The 14466-nt window shown below is 42.2% G+C and overlaps 1 protein-coding gene across 2 annotated transcripts in view; it reads right to left on the bottom strand.

The window, feature by feature from the left end:
* Nucleotides 1-14466, bottom strand: part of ptk7b (protein tyrosine kinase 7b) — a 247499-nt gene that overhangs the window by 51949 nt on the left and 181084 nt on the right. For both annotated transcript variants that reach the window (XM_060926216.1, XM_060926217.1), the window contains exon 3: nt 1038-1140. In XM_060926216.1, the coding sequence (XP_060782199.1) occupies nt 1038-1140 (103 nt within the window). The remainder of the gene's footprint in view (nt 1-1037; nt 1141-14466) is intronic.

The raw sequence follows: 14466 nt of genomic DNA, 5'->3' as shown, positions 1-14466 counted from the left end.
TTGAAAAAATAAGTAGGTAAAGCTATGAAAACTCACTTCAAAGTCTCCTGTGAATCATAACATCAAAACTAGCAGATGGGAAATTTTGCTGAATACTTCATCAGAAACCGCGAGAGCGAGAAAACACTGCTATAAAAGTTACCTGATTGATATTCATGAGTAATCCAGTTGGAAACCGATCAGAAGAGAGAGAGCGATCACTTTCCCACGACTCAAAAAGCACCAGCAGTTTCCTGACGTCCCGCGAGCAGAGGTTTTACTCTGTTGTACCAACTTCAACCTGCCATTACTACTAAACTACTGAACAGATCTTAACCAGATACATTTCTTTGGAAAGCAGAGATTATAAGCTTTTTAATGATAATATTCACGATAGAAAATATTCAAGAGTTAAGCAATGACAGATTTGGAAACTTAGATGAGCGTCTGCATGCACAATTTTCACAGCATTGCCAGTGAGCGTCTGATATGTCTACTTTATGTGAAACCGTTTACGGCGTGTGCACTGTCCGGAGTGCGCCCAAGAGTCTATCTGATGCACATGCCAAGGTGCACAGGTGTGACACTCTTGCACAAAATTAGTATAAAAATTAATGTGGACATAAATATCTTATGCCAAATTATTATGGCATGTTACAAAAAAAATAAAGAAAAAAATCCAAGTCCTCGTCTTCAATTTACAAGTCCTAATGCAGTTAATGTACGAGTCCAAGTCCAAGTCCGAGTCATCAGTGCTCAAGTCCAAGTCGAGTTGCGAGTCCTTAAACTTAGGGCATGAATCAGACTCGAGTACTAAAAGCCTGTCTTAGGGTAATGCAACTTCTGATATAAAATAAAACCTGATTGGTTGGACTTCATTTATGGGAATTCAAACTGTCCAAAGTCTCCCCCATCCCAAGTCTTCCCGCTCTCCCCTTCGCAAAACATCATGTACCTTGTGCAGTTCTGATAGACAGAAAATCATATAACAGACAGAATAGAGACAGAGTGACAGAGAATGAAAAAACTGAGTGAGAAAGATGATGTCATTGGCTCACCTTGGGTGTCCATCAATCTGGCACTGTAATATGATTAGTTCAGCATCATCGATCTCCTCCACAGACGCAGGTTCTTTCAAAGTCACCGGGCCGCTGTCAAGCCCTGAGGTGAGAGATGAAGTACATTACAGGAATGCAAACATATTACACACTAAAGTGTAAATGGATCTGGCTGTGAGATATGAGTTATGAGATATCTGTGTCTAACACAGGGGTGTAGGACTCCACAAAGACGAGTTAAAATCAAACCAAGCAAAGCTCAAAGACCACAGTAGAGCCATTAGAATGGGACTAAATAAATAAATAAATGAAACCCATCCATCCATCCATCCATCCATCCATTATCTCTAGCCGCTTATCCTGTTCTACAGGGTCGCAGGCAAGCTGGAGCCTATCCCAGCTGACTACGGGCGAAAGGCGGGGTACACCCTGGACAAGTCGCCAGGTCATCACAGGGCTGACACATAGACACAGACAACCATTCACACTCACATTCACACCTACGGTCAATTTAGAGTCACCAGTTAACCTAACCTGCATGTCTTTGGACTGTGGGGGAAACCGGAGCACCCGGAGGAAACCCACGCGGACACGGGGAGAACATGCAAACTCCACACAGAAAGGCCCTCGCCGGCCCCGGGGCTCGAACCCAGGACCTTCTTGCTGTGAGGCGACAGCGCTAACCACTACACCACCGTGCCGCCAAAACCCAACCAAATAATAATAATAAAACAAATCAGAATCGTCATCTTGATCCAAAATAAATGTGAACTTGTCCTGTTCAGTAATCTTTATAAATGCCACAGAGCAGTGAGGATATTAACTGTCTAACGATAGCATGCTGTACATCTACCTGGAAGCACTCGTTATGCTTCTCCACTCAGTGATAGTTTTTTCTTTCCTTAAAAGTTGTTACAGCAACTTGCACAAAAAAGAAAAATATTGCACAAACAGGAAAAGCAAAAATACAAGGGTCTTTCAAGAATGCACGTTCATGGATATAATAAATTACAATATCTTTTTATTGACCTCAAGGTCATTTATGAGAATGTTGAGTATGAGCTGGGACACACCTAAACTCCATTATGTTCCAAAAGAGAAGCAAAATCCCTTTAACCGAGCTTCTCAACCATTCGATTGTTCCCCATTCTGTATTTTACTTATGAAATTATATTTAAAACAAGCAAAATTTTACCCAACAGATTAAAAGAGAACTGAAGGCAATTTTTTTATTATAAAAATTCTATTTCTCTCATTTTATTAAATATAGGAATGTATTTTTGATAGCTATTTTGTCACTGCTCGAGCAAGTTATGAGCGTTTGAAATATGCTCTGTAATATATCAGTCCGTATGTCAAAGCAATGGCCTTAAATGAGATTCGTTGAGACCTGTGCGAGACATCGTAGGACGGAAGTAAAACGTACAGCAGAAATCAAAGTGACCAACATCTGCCAACGTTATCAAAAGACGCGCGTGCCCTCTTTCGAATGCTGATGTAATCAAGCTGGAACAGGAAAGTTTGAAAAAAAGTAGTCAGTAATCGTCATTTAAACTCGTTTTTGTGCAATATTTAGTTTGGAAAACAGTTTTCAAAATGGCGGCACTGACACCTAGCTGACGACGTTTTGAAGTCTCGCACAAGTCTCGTGAAGATCGTGCGGATAAGCGACGCCTGCCGTGGACCAAATGAACTAAATTCAACACGGCTAAAATCCGAATAGTATAATAAGTATATAAAACCGAATAAGTATAATATTTAATCGCAATTAGTTCCCAATACGAGTCATGATATAAAGGTTACTAAAATCGAAACGTAACTGAAGAACACGTTAATTAAGAAATAAAGCAAGTTTAAAAATGACTTCAGTTCTTCTTTAAAGTATCAGCCTGGCTTTTAGAGCTCTTTGGAAACATGCTATTAGATTAATAGGTTTGCACTAGGTTTCTACGCAACTGTACAGAGATTGCATGGAAATGCTTCTCCGTCCCTCATCATCTGTTCAAAAAGCACAGCGCTGTGAGGCAACTCTCATTACTGTGCATCTGTTTAGTCAGTTTCTCTGTTTGTTTGACTTAGATGTAATTGTGCGTGTGTGTGTGTGTGTGTGTGTGTGGGGGGGGGGGGGGTTAAATTCAGCTTGAGCACTTGAGCTGTCCATTTTCAATGCTTCTGGGCTGTACAGTTTGATCATATATAAAATATGCAAAGAATGAGCTACTGTAAAGCGAAAACACACACAGCTGTCACATTACATTAATTCACAGTCTGGCCTGTCCAATGCAACCCTTCAGGGGATTATGGGTAACCGTCGAAAACAGGATACTACTTGAAAACAGACTGTAGGAGAGCGGTGCACAGTGCTGCTTTATAGAGACGAACCTGACAGGCTTTATTCTCGAACTGCTTCCATTCTGTATTTCCTGAGAACGTGGATGAGAAGATCATTTTGAGGTTCAATTATACATATTCCCTGCACCCACATTAAAAAACTGGATAGAAAACACTCCACAGCAAGTCATTAGAAACAGTGAGCAGCAAGGAAAATGTTTCATCTGTCTGATGGAAGATGCACAGAGTGAAGCATAAAGAGAGAGGGGGGAAAAGAAACATAAAATCACACCCATATATATATATATACACACACACACACACATACATATATAAATAAAAAGTATGCGTAAACCATTTCGTATCTTGCACATTCTACCTAGACTTTAGTGCCTTTCTACTTCTGTGCCTGCTTCATCTCCAGCTTCTGAATACTAACTTGCTTTCTTTTCCACTATAAATTCATCACTCCAAAGGAACTCCTATAAGCAGCTCGCCTCTCATCACCACTGCGGCGTTATCCTGGCAGGTTCCTGCTGGCTGCTTTCGGAATGATGGAGATTAATGGATACCCAAGATCCAGGAATATATACTGCGAGTATGTTACCTTCACCAGGAGTATGGGTTGCTATGGCAATTAGCTTCAGTTGTAGTCTTGAACAGATTTAATAATAGCTTTAAGTTAGTTGAAGGGGAGAGGAAAAATAAGAAGGAAAGGGAAGAAAAGACAAGATGAGAGCTGAGATCAGAGGAGAAAAGCAGAGAAATGCGAGGAGAGGACAGAAGAGAAGAGAGGAGAAAAGAGGAGAGGAAAGGCAACGAGTGGAGAAGAAATTAGAAAAGAGGAGAGAAGAAAAGAGAAAATAAAAGCAAAGAGGAGAAAAGAAGAGAAAATGAGAGGAGAGGAGAAGAAAGGGGGAAAGAGGAGACGAGAAAAGAAAATGAGAGGAGAGGAAGCTAGAGGAGAAATGAGGAGAGGAGAAAAGAGCAGAAGAGGATAGAGGAGAAACAAGGAGAAATGAGAGGAAATGAGAAGAAAGGACAAAAGAGGAGAGGAGGATAGAAGAAAAGAAGAGGAGATGAGAGGTTAAGAGAAGAGAGAAGAGGAGAGGAAAGGAGAAGAGAGGAGAGGAAAGGAGAAGAGAGGAGAGGAAAGGAGCAGAGAAGAGAGGAGAGGACAAAAGAGGAGAGGAGGATAGAAGAAAAAAGAGGAGATGGGAGGCTAAGAGAAGAGAGAAGAGGAGAGAAGAGGAGAGGAAAGGAGAAGAGACGAGAGGAAAGGAGAAGAGAGGAGAGGAGAGAAAAGGAGAAGAGAGGAGAGGAAAGGAGATGAGAGGAAAGGAGAAGAGAGGAGAAGAGAGAACAAAAGAGAGGAGGATAGAAGAAAAAAAGAGGAGATGAGAGGTTAAGAGAGAAGAGGAGAGGAGAGAAGAGGAAAGGAGAAGAGAAGAGAGGAGACGAGACGAGAGGAAAGGAGAAGAGAGGAGAGGAAAGGAACAGAGGAGAGGGAGGAAAGGAGAAGAGAGAAGAGGATAGGACAGGAGAAGAGAGGAGGAGAGGAGGGGAGGGGAGAGGAAAAGAGAGGAGATGAGAAGAAAGGGGGAAAGAAGAGACAAGAGAAGAGAAAGTGAGAGGAGAGGAGGATAGAGGAGAAATTAGGAGAGGAGAAAAGGGTAGAAGAGGATAGAGGAGAAACAAGGAGAAATGAGAGGAAATGAGAAGAAAGGACAAAAGAGGAGAGGATAGAAGAAAAAAGGAGAGGAAAGGAAAAGAGAGGAGAGAAAAGAAGAAGACGGGAGGGGAGATGAAGGGAGGAGAGGAGAGGAGGTTGGTTGAGGCTGGTTGAATGCTGAAAAAATTGGGCTGACATCCTGGGTAATTTAATTAGAAGTGTGTGAACAATACTGTGACTGAATAAAGAGGTGCTCAGTCCTAAAAGGGGCCCGCTTTTGTTCACAAAAACCCGGCATGTCAGAGCTAACTGACTGTGACAGAAGCAGAGGAGGAATAAGAGAAAAAGAAGGGGAGGGAGAGAACGAGAGGAAGAATGTGAGAAGTAAAGGGTGATGGAGCATGGGGAATGCATTATAAGTGATTTCAGATTGCTGAGATAAAGATGATAAAGGGTAAAAAAAAAAAAAAACCAGACTGCTCCCTAGACGCTGAGCATTTTAGTCAGTCTGATGGAAGATTTTAACACTGGAAAAGTCAACAAAAATGCACTTTTATATTTACATCTTAAACACAACATTTGTTTTTATCATAATGCTATTTACTCAGCAAGTGCGTAGTTGTGTAGTTGTGTGTCGAAATGACATGCTTGAAAGAAAGTAAATAAAGAGAAAGGGATAGATGATGGGAGACAGAGAAACAGAGACATGGAAAGTGAGACAGAGAGTCTTAAGGGAACATCATTCACTTGACAGCACGTCACTCCCACTGAGCGAACTCGAAATGGCAGCACATCAAGAAGTGTGAAAGTAAACACTGGAGCAAAGATGATATGTCTTTATTCTGAAGCTAGAAAGGAATAACAGGCTATTTGTTTTGAATGAGCGCACTGCAAGCGCAAATTAAATGCACAATATTTCTGCACTAGGCCTGAGCTATATGACAATATGATAACTTATAATATTCTATCCACATTCACTGCATATGAGCAATAGTGATAGGCTCCTCTACCACTAGGCTATCAGCTCATATACCGTGAGTAGAGAAAAACAAAATGGCGGAGTGTGTTGCTGAACCAACCGAGGACAAAATAAAAACTGTACTTGAAAACAAAACCCAGAAAAATACAAAAAAAAGCAACAAAATATGGAATAAAAATATTTGATGGTAAGAACATATCATTTTTTCTTTTTCAAGAATTATTATTAATCGCATTTTTCACAAATTGCTATGGTCATTTCACCGGTTTGTAGAGGTCTGTGCGGGTCGGATTTTTCAGTCCCGCTCCCGCCCGCGCTCGCATTGTGCAGTCCCACTCCCGCCAGCGCCCGCAAAGAATTATGATTTTCAGTCCCGCTCCCGCCCGCGCCCACAAAGAATTATGATTTTCAGTCCCGCTCCCGCCCGTGCCTGCCATATTTTGTCCCACTCCCGCCCGCAAATCCCACATGATGCAGACGTTCGCGTTATTTCTCAGGAAAGTTCTTGTCTTGACACAGTGTAATGGTGCCCCGCCCCCTACTTTGAGTGGATTTGAGCATAAATATTTACAGCTCACGTTCACGTTTGTTATTATTTACCTTGTTTCTGAATTCAGCATGTAGTGTCTCTAATAATAATAATTAGTGCTGTCAAGCGATTAAAATATTTAATAGCGAATCGCACATTTTTGTCACATGAGAAACCATTGTAATTCTCTGATCAGCATAAAGTGAATGGGCTTGCTTTGTACCAATGTTTTTTTTTTTTATTGCAAAGCAGAGCTAGCAAGAGAACCATGAGTGAACAACTCTAATCAGAGAGACAGGTTACACAGTGGCGGTAGGCTTGACTCAATGCTATCCCAGAAATCCTTCCTGTAATATGCAAATTTGGCCGCCTCTGATTGGACAGCCAAATTTGCATATTACAGGAAGGATTTCTGGGATAGCATTGAGTCAAGCCTACCGTCACTGTGTAACCTGTCTCTCTGATTAGAGTTGTAGACTAACTCAAGCAGTAAATCACTTCACTCATGGTTCTCTTGCCAGCTGGGTGTGAACGGCGAGTCATTAGAGTGATCAAAGGATTTCCCGTTAGGGTGATCAATGGCAAATTTAAGATGCCATTCCTCACTCAATTTGGCAATCTGACTCTCTCTACAAATTTAGGCATCTTAAAATGTTTTTATTAATGCCAAATAAAATATCCAGCACAAATTATATATGATAGACATAAATTAATAATTTATAAATTTTATTTCAAACACGTTTTTAGTTAGCGGGACTGCAGCTTATCACCGCCCGCGCCGCATATGTGCACTCCCGCTCCCGCCTGCGCTCGCATATGTGCACTTCCGGTCCCGCCCGCTCCCGCAATGAGCTTTCAAAATTTGTCCCGCGCCGCACTGCTTTGCGGCGGGTCCCGCGAGTCCCGCGGGACTCCCGCGGGAGTGCAGGGCTCTACCGGTTTGTTTACATTCTAAGCAGAAATTTTTTTGGCTGATGTTTTGTATAAAGATTTTATTTATCGAATTTGCAAAAAATAAAAATGCTCTGTTTCTCAAAATCCAGTGAATGTGGATAAAATAAAACAGTTATTCTACTCAATCTCGTCGTACATGACTTATAGCTATCAGCTCACGTACGACTCGATTTCGTGGAATAACTGTTTTTTATATATATATATATATATATATATATATACATACACACACACACACACTGATCAGCCATACCATTAAAACCACTGACAGGTGAAGTGAATAACATTGGTTATCTCATTACAGTGGCACCTGTCAAGGTGTGGGATATATTAGGCAGCAAGAGAACAGTCAGTTCTTGAAGTTGATGTGTTGGAAGCAAGAAAAATGGGCAGGTGTAAGGAACTGAGTGACTTTAACAAGGGCCAAATTGCAGTGGCTAAATGACTGGGTCTGAGCATCTCCACAATGGCACATCTTGTGGGGTGTTCCCAGTATGCAGTGGTTAGTACCTACCAAACGTGGTTCAAGGAATGATAACTGGTGAACCGGCGACAGGGTCATGGGTATCGAAGGCTCATTGATTCACATGTTGCCGGTTTACCGGTTGTCCTTCCTTGGACCACTTTTGGTAGGTACTAACCAGTGCATATTGGGAACACCCCACAAGATGTGCCATTTTGGAGATGCTCAGACCGAGTCATCTAGCACTCTTTACAACCATGCTGAGTAGAAGGTCATCTCAGAACGCATAATACAGAAACCTCGAGGCAAATTTGATACAACAGCAGAAGAGCACATCAGGTTCCAGGGACGGATCCAGCCCAAGAATCTGACAGAGGCACAGAAATATTTTCACTAATTTTACCAGCTCACTATGGATTTTCACAGGGGCATAGAGCATGCTGAGCCCCTTCCAAAGAGGGCAGCTACAACCTGCTATGACCGTAGCTTGGCCTTTTGCCCCCGAAGCCCTGCACGAGCACAGCTCGCCAAAAACTTTAATATGATCCCTGTCGCCAGCTGCGCACGCACACAGGGATTTAAAAATTCATAACTCATCCACCGAAAGGCCAAGCCCCAGCAAACTTTACAGGCACCTCCCTCTCCCCGAGACCTTTCAAAACAGCCCGGGCACAGCCTGCTATGACTGTAACTCGGCCCGTTATTCATGGAAAATTTCAACCTCTTTCTGGAGCATTTTATTGGTTTGACCTAGATTCTTTGCCTCAGGTCACGCTATACAAAGCATTACCTGTATTCTCACAATTAGGTCAGGTACAGTGGTGCTTGAAAGTTTGTGAACCCTTTAGAATTTTCTATATTTCTGCATAAATATGACCTAAAACATCATCAGATTTTCACACAAGTCCTAAAAGTAGATAAAGAGAACCCAGTTAAACAAATGAGACAAAAATATCATACTTGGTCATTTATTTATTGAGGAAAATGATCCAATATTACATATCTGTGAGTGGCAAAAGTATGTGAACCTTTGCTTTCAGTATCTGGTGTGACCCCCTTGTGCAGCAATAACTGCAACTAAACATTTCCGATAACTGTTGATCAGTCCTGCACACCGGCTTGGAGGAATTTTAGCCCATTCCTCCATACAGAACAGCTTCAACTCTGGGATGTTGGTGGGTTTCCTCACATGAACTGCTCGCTTCAGGTCCTTCCACAGCATTTCGATTGGATTAAGGTCAGGACTTTGGCTTGGCCATTCCAAAACATTAACTTTATTCTTCTTTAACCATTCTTTGGTAGAACGACTTGTGAGCTTAGGGTCGTTGTCTTGCTGCATGACCCACCTTCTCTTGAGATACAGTTCATGGACAGATGTCCTGACATTTGCCTTTAGAATTCGCTGGTATAATTCAGAATTCATTGTTCCATCAATGATGGCAAGCCGTCCTGGCCCAGATGCAGCAAAACAGGCCCAAACCATGATACTACCACCACCATGTTTCACAGATGGGATAAGGTTCTTATGCTGGAATGCAGTGCTTTCCTTTCTCCAAACATAACGCTTCTCATTTAAACCAAAAAGTTCTATTTTTAAGCATCACCACTTACCACAGGTGGTCAGATCCTGAACCACTGGTCTGTTGGTTGAGCATGACTATAGCCCATGTAGCCGGCTAGCGGTAAAGTAAACAAACGCCCCAGTGACCGATGCTTGGCATTGGTCCGTGCTTGGCATCGGTCACGGGGTGTTTATTTCTGACTGATGCACATGCATCAGTTGCCTTGGTCTGGATCCGTCCCTGGGTTCCCTTCCTATCAGCCAAGAATAAGAATCAGAGTTGACAGTGGGCAGAGGCTCACCAAAACTGGACAGCTGAAGACTGCAAAAAAGACAAGGCGATATACTCCATGAATATTTGTGTACTGTAGTCCAGCGTTTCCATTTCATCCATCCTAAAATGTGTCCAGTTCCATGTATAATAACAAATACATATTATTCAACACTCAAGGGGATTTCTACAAATACAAAAAGCTCACATCTCCATTACACACCTGCATTTATCTCAGATTACCTGTGAAAACCCCAGATAAAGAAATTCACACAAACACAAGCATCAACTCTATTAAATTACATACATTCTCCTGGTTATCTGAGTCTTCGACAAATCCTCCTTTTTCTCCATACACATGCGCGAGTAGGAATGATCACAAGCAAGTACACTGAATGTATACATAACACAAGTAAAAATATCTCTCTGCTCCATCACACACTCCCACACTGAAAAACACTTTCTAATTCCATCAGGAGAATGATGGAAACCACGCACTGGCCACACCAGCGTGTAAGATTAATATACACAGTGTGCGTGTGAGGCAAGACTGAAACCTGTAGGCTCAATAGGATTTTGCCAGAAAAGGGCGACATAAAGTGCAAACTGCCTGGTGGAGACTCAGCATGGCATAGATACAAGACATTTCAGCCTGGCAAAAACCTCTAAATCTATACCAGGTAAATGTACATATATAGTGAATGATGAATGGGTTTGCACTGTTGTACAGTTTGAGAACTAAAATAATAGAATGATAGTGTCAAGGACAAAAACGGCAGAAAACGGATGGAAAATGGGAAAAACATTGTATAGTTAATAGTTAAAATATTAATAGTATGCGAAACAAAGTTTATTGGTTTGTAGTGGAAATAAATAACGTACAGCAGTGTTTCTCAACCACCGGGCTGCGGCCTATTAGTGGGTCATGAAGCACCATCGAGTGGGCCGCAATTTTTTTCCAAGTTGAAGCTAATTTTTACTCGTAATACGGTACAATTGCTGGGTTGCATCTAATGTCACGTCTGCCTCATTAAGCTACGATCACACTATAGCTCACGATGCTTTGCGATGGGTTATCGATGAAAACGAGGTGTTTGGTGGCGATATACATGCGAGATAAAAGTTGTGATCACACAGCAGGTTAACACTTGACTGTCACACCTTTGTGCACTTGAGTCTGGTGCAGCTTGAGCGGCCGCATGTGGTCACGGAGTGCATTGTGCGCGCTCTTGGGACCCAGTCGTCATGGGAAATAGGGATGTCCCGATCAGGTTTTTTTGCCCTCCGATCCGATACCGATCATTTGATTTTGAGTATCTGCCGATACCGAGTCCCGATCCGATACTTCTTATAATCCATAAAAAATAAAGACGAGGAAAGAAACGGATCCAGGATGTTCCTCATTTTTTATTTAACACCTTATTTTAACATCCAACAACTCCGTTAGCAAACAGAGCACTTACGTGAGGCAGTTTGAACAATAAATTACAAATTTAAAAAAATAACCTTAAAATACCTGGCAGGAATGTAAACAAATAAAAAAAATAAAGTGCCACGGTGCCGGTAATTTGCTTTTAAGAACGCATCTCACAGTGGTGTACAGTAATTTCAATTAAGGAAATGAACGTTTTTCTTGATGAAAACAAGCATTTCTACCCTTTCAGGTTTGAGCCCGTTTCTTTTGTCATCCAACGGAAAAAAAAAAAATGATCTCATGCTTTGCTTTCCGCTTCGAACTGCTTCCGTGTTCAACTTTGCCGGCAACGGGCAGCCAATAACCAATAGGGTCTCCGCTACAAAGTGATGTCATGCCGCACACGTTGATGTTGCTGTGTTGAGACAAGAGGTCTGGTCTCACTCTGTGCCAACGCATAGCTATTGATGTGTTAAAAATGAGAATATATTATATAGATATATATCCGATCCCTGATCGGGAGGCAATGCCCGATTCCGATCGAGTCTGAAACCATGTGATCGGGCCCGATTTCCGATCACGTGATCGGATCGGGACATCCCTAATGGGAAACACTTGATACTGATTTTAGCACAATCAGCACACGCATATAAGGATGCTGTTTTCACAAACGCTTTGCGAAGTATTATCATTATCACTGTCATGTTTGTTTCTAGCCATGTTTATAACACTGTTTAAATACTCTGCTTTATGATTCTGCTTTTGTTTGTGTTTTGTTTTTGTAAATATCACACCTGCTAATAAACACTCCTCCTGGACTTAGAGCTGTCTACCGCCGTCTATCTTGTAGTGTTCTGATCCCCAGATCTTTAACCCAGCCACATATAAAAAGTTGTATTCCTCCGTGTGCTTCCAGGTTTTCATCTGTTTTGTAGCATCAGCCACATAAAGTTTTAATTATTGATCAGTAGCATAAAATAGTATCTACTGTCTAAGACATTTATTTATATTTCATATTAAAACGTCTATGTAAATTAATACATAGAAAGCCTGGTCAGGCGCTGAACGTCCTTCTGCCTTCACTTTAAGAGATATGGGCGTTTACAAGAGAAATTCAGGGCAGCATGAGCCTAGGAAGTCTATAGGGTTCTTCACTGTCACTCACCCTGTCACTGTCACACGCACACACCTTCTCACTCCCTATCCTATGGCTGTAGTCCCTTTAAATCACATGCTCATTTTTTGAATAGAGATGCGGAAAGAGGAATGAATGGGGGTAGATGGAAGCCAGTGCACAAACATTCTGATATCCTCCAGAATTCTTTAATAGTCCGAAATAAATTGAAGGCTACACATTGATGGAATATTTTGTTCTTCTACGCCCTTTTTGAGGAATGTACTGTCGGACTTTCGCAGACTTAAACTAAAGTCTGAAGAGGTGAGATCACTCCTTTTTTCCCTATTTTTGCTGGCGGGATTGTTTTTGTCTTTTGGAAAGCGCACGGGCGGTGCACGTGTTTGAACTAAAGACTCTGCCCTAAAGGCTATTCTCTCACTCTCTTACTTTGCACCATTACACAATAAATATTCACATTTGAAAGTATTTTGTAAGCGCATTTCATGAACCGAGTTAAAGAATTTGTTGACAACTCGTATTGAGTTTGTTACAGTTTGTCCATGTAGAACGATGTCTGCAGCACCAGGTAGTTTGAGATGTTGGGGAACTCAACGGATGGATAATTTTCCAACTCGTAGGAAAAAAATCCTTCTTTGTTAGCGTGTAAGGATCTAATCACGTTCAGTGGTTTCTATATCCACTTCTTTTGAGTGAACTTCTTGGTTTTAATAACTTGCTTGTTTACTGAACACAAACATGGCAATAAGTTCTTGTGTTAATTGACCAGACTCCACTTTTGGATCATTAATCCCTTTTGACGGAGAATGACCCGCATGCATGGTTTGGCTTCTGGCACATCCATACAGTTTTAAATATAATACCTACTATTAAAGGGCCCATGGCATGGTGGTTTGTTGATGCTTTAAACGGGCTCGTGGAGGCTTCCGGATGTTATATCCGCAGCCTTTCTCGAAATGAACCCTCGGCACGTAAATATAGCCTCCTGGGAGAAAGCCCCATTTCAGCGCTTTTCCCAGTGCATCGTTTTGCTAATGAGAAGCAGGAGGCGGGGAAAGGTAGAGGGTGGGGGCGGGCCATGGGGGGAGGGGCTTGACCAAGCTGCACGCGCACACACATACTCGCTGCTATCAGCGCCTGTAGCCACGCTGCTAAGACAAAACCCCGTTCTCCCTCGGACTCCTTTCGTAAACTCAACGTGACACAGAGAACAGAGAGTGAGAGTGTTCGGAGTGGTAGTTTACGAACGTATAATACCCTAGGCTTGAACACGCACTCCATAACCAAAGAGGATAGAAGCAGCAACTACAGCAACATATCGCTTATCCAACAGAAGACATGCATTGCGGAGCAATAGTCAAACATAAGCTCATAAGTTACAGTCAATTTCCAGATTAAACTCAGTTTAACAGAGCATGCTGCATGCTCTTTAGTTTTGTAGCGCAGATTACCTGGCTAACTGCAGGAAGCGGTTAGCTGCACAGCTAATGTAGCCATTGCTAGGCTAACACACCGATTTTAAAACACGGCAAAACGACCAGTTATACACTTACTTGTTCGGTGTTTGTGGCTGATGCGGCAGGGATGCTTGGTACGGACCCAGGCTTCAGTGACAGTTGATGTGCAAAACCTGCCCTGTACTGTCCCAAGTTGTGGAAACATTCCTCAGGAAAATGCTTCCGACAAACATACACCATCTTAGGTAGACTCGACGGCGTATTATTGAAGTAAATAAAATTAAGCCACTGCGTCTTCAGGGGCTCTCCCGTCGGCAGTAAAAACAGACTCTTTGTGTTGTCACATCCATGTACAGCGCAATTTCCATGTTTCGCTCGCTTAGGTGATGCCATGTTGTTGTGTCCTCTATGGTCTACTCACTACAACTGGGCGGGGCAATCCATACAGTGGGTGGGAATCCAGAGGGGGGGCGTGGGGATCATCTCCCTTGCTGGCGTAGTAAAGGGAAGAGCTTATCAACGCGCCGTTTTGACGCGCCATTCTCAAATGTTGGGCATAGTTTGGTTTACCCATTATGAAATTTCTAGCCACTGGGGTGACTTAAGAAGGTCAGAGGAACTCATTTTAACGTTAAAAAACCTCAGAAAGTGCAAATTTCATGC

The sequence above is a fragment of the Neoarius graeffei genome, chromosome 7, assembly GCF_027579695.1.
Source record: "Neoarius graeffei isolate fNeoGra1 chromosome 7, fNeoGra1.pri, whole genome shotgun sequence".
In the NCBI taxonomy this organism is placed as follows: Eukaryota; Metazoa; Chordata; class Actinopteri; order Siluriformes; family Ariidae; genus Neoarius; species Neoarius graeffei.
Note: the sequence above shows the minus strand (reverse complement) of the source record. Positions and strands in the feature narration are given on the sequence as shown.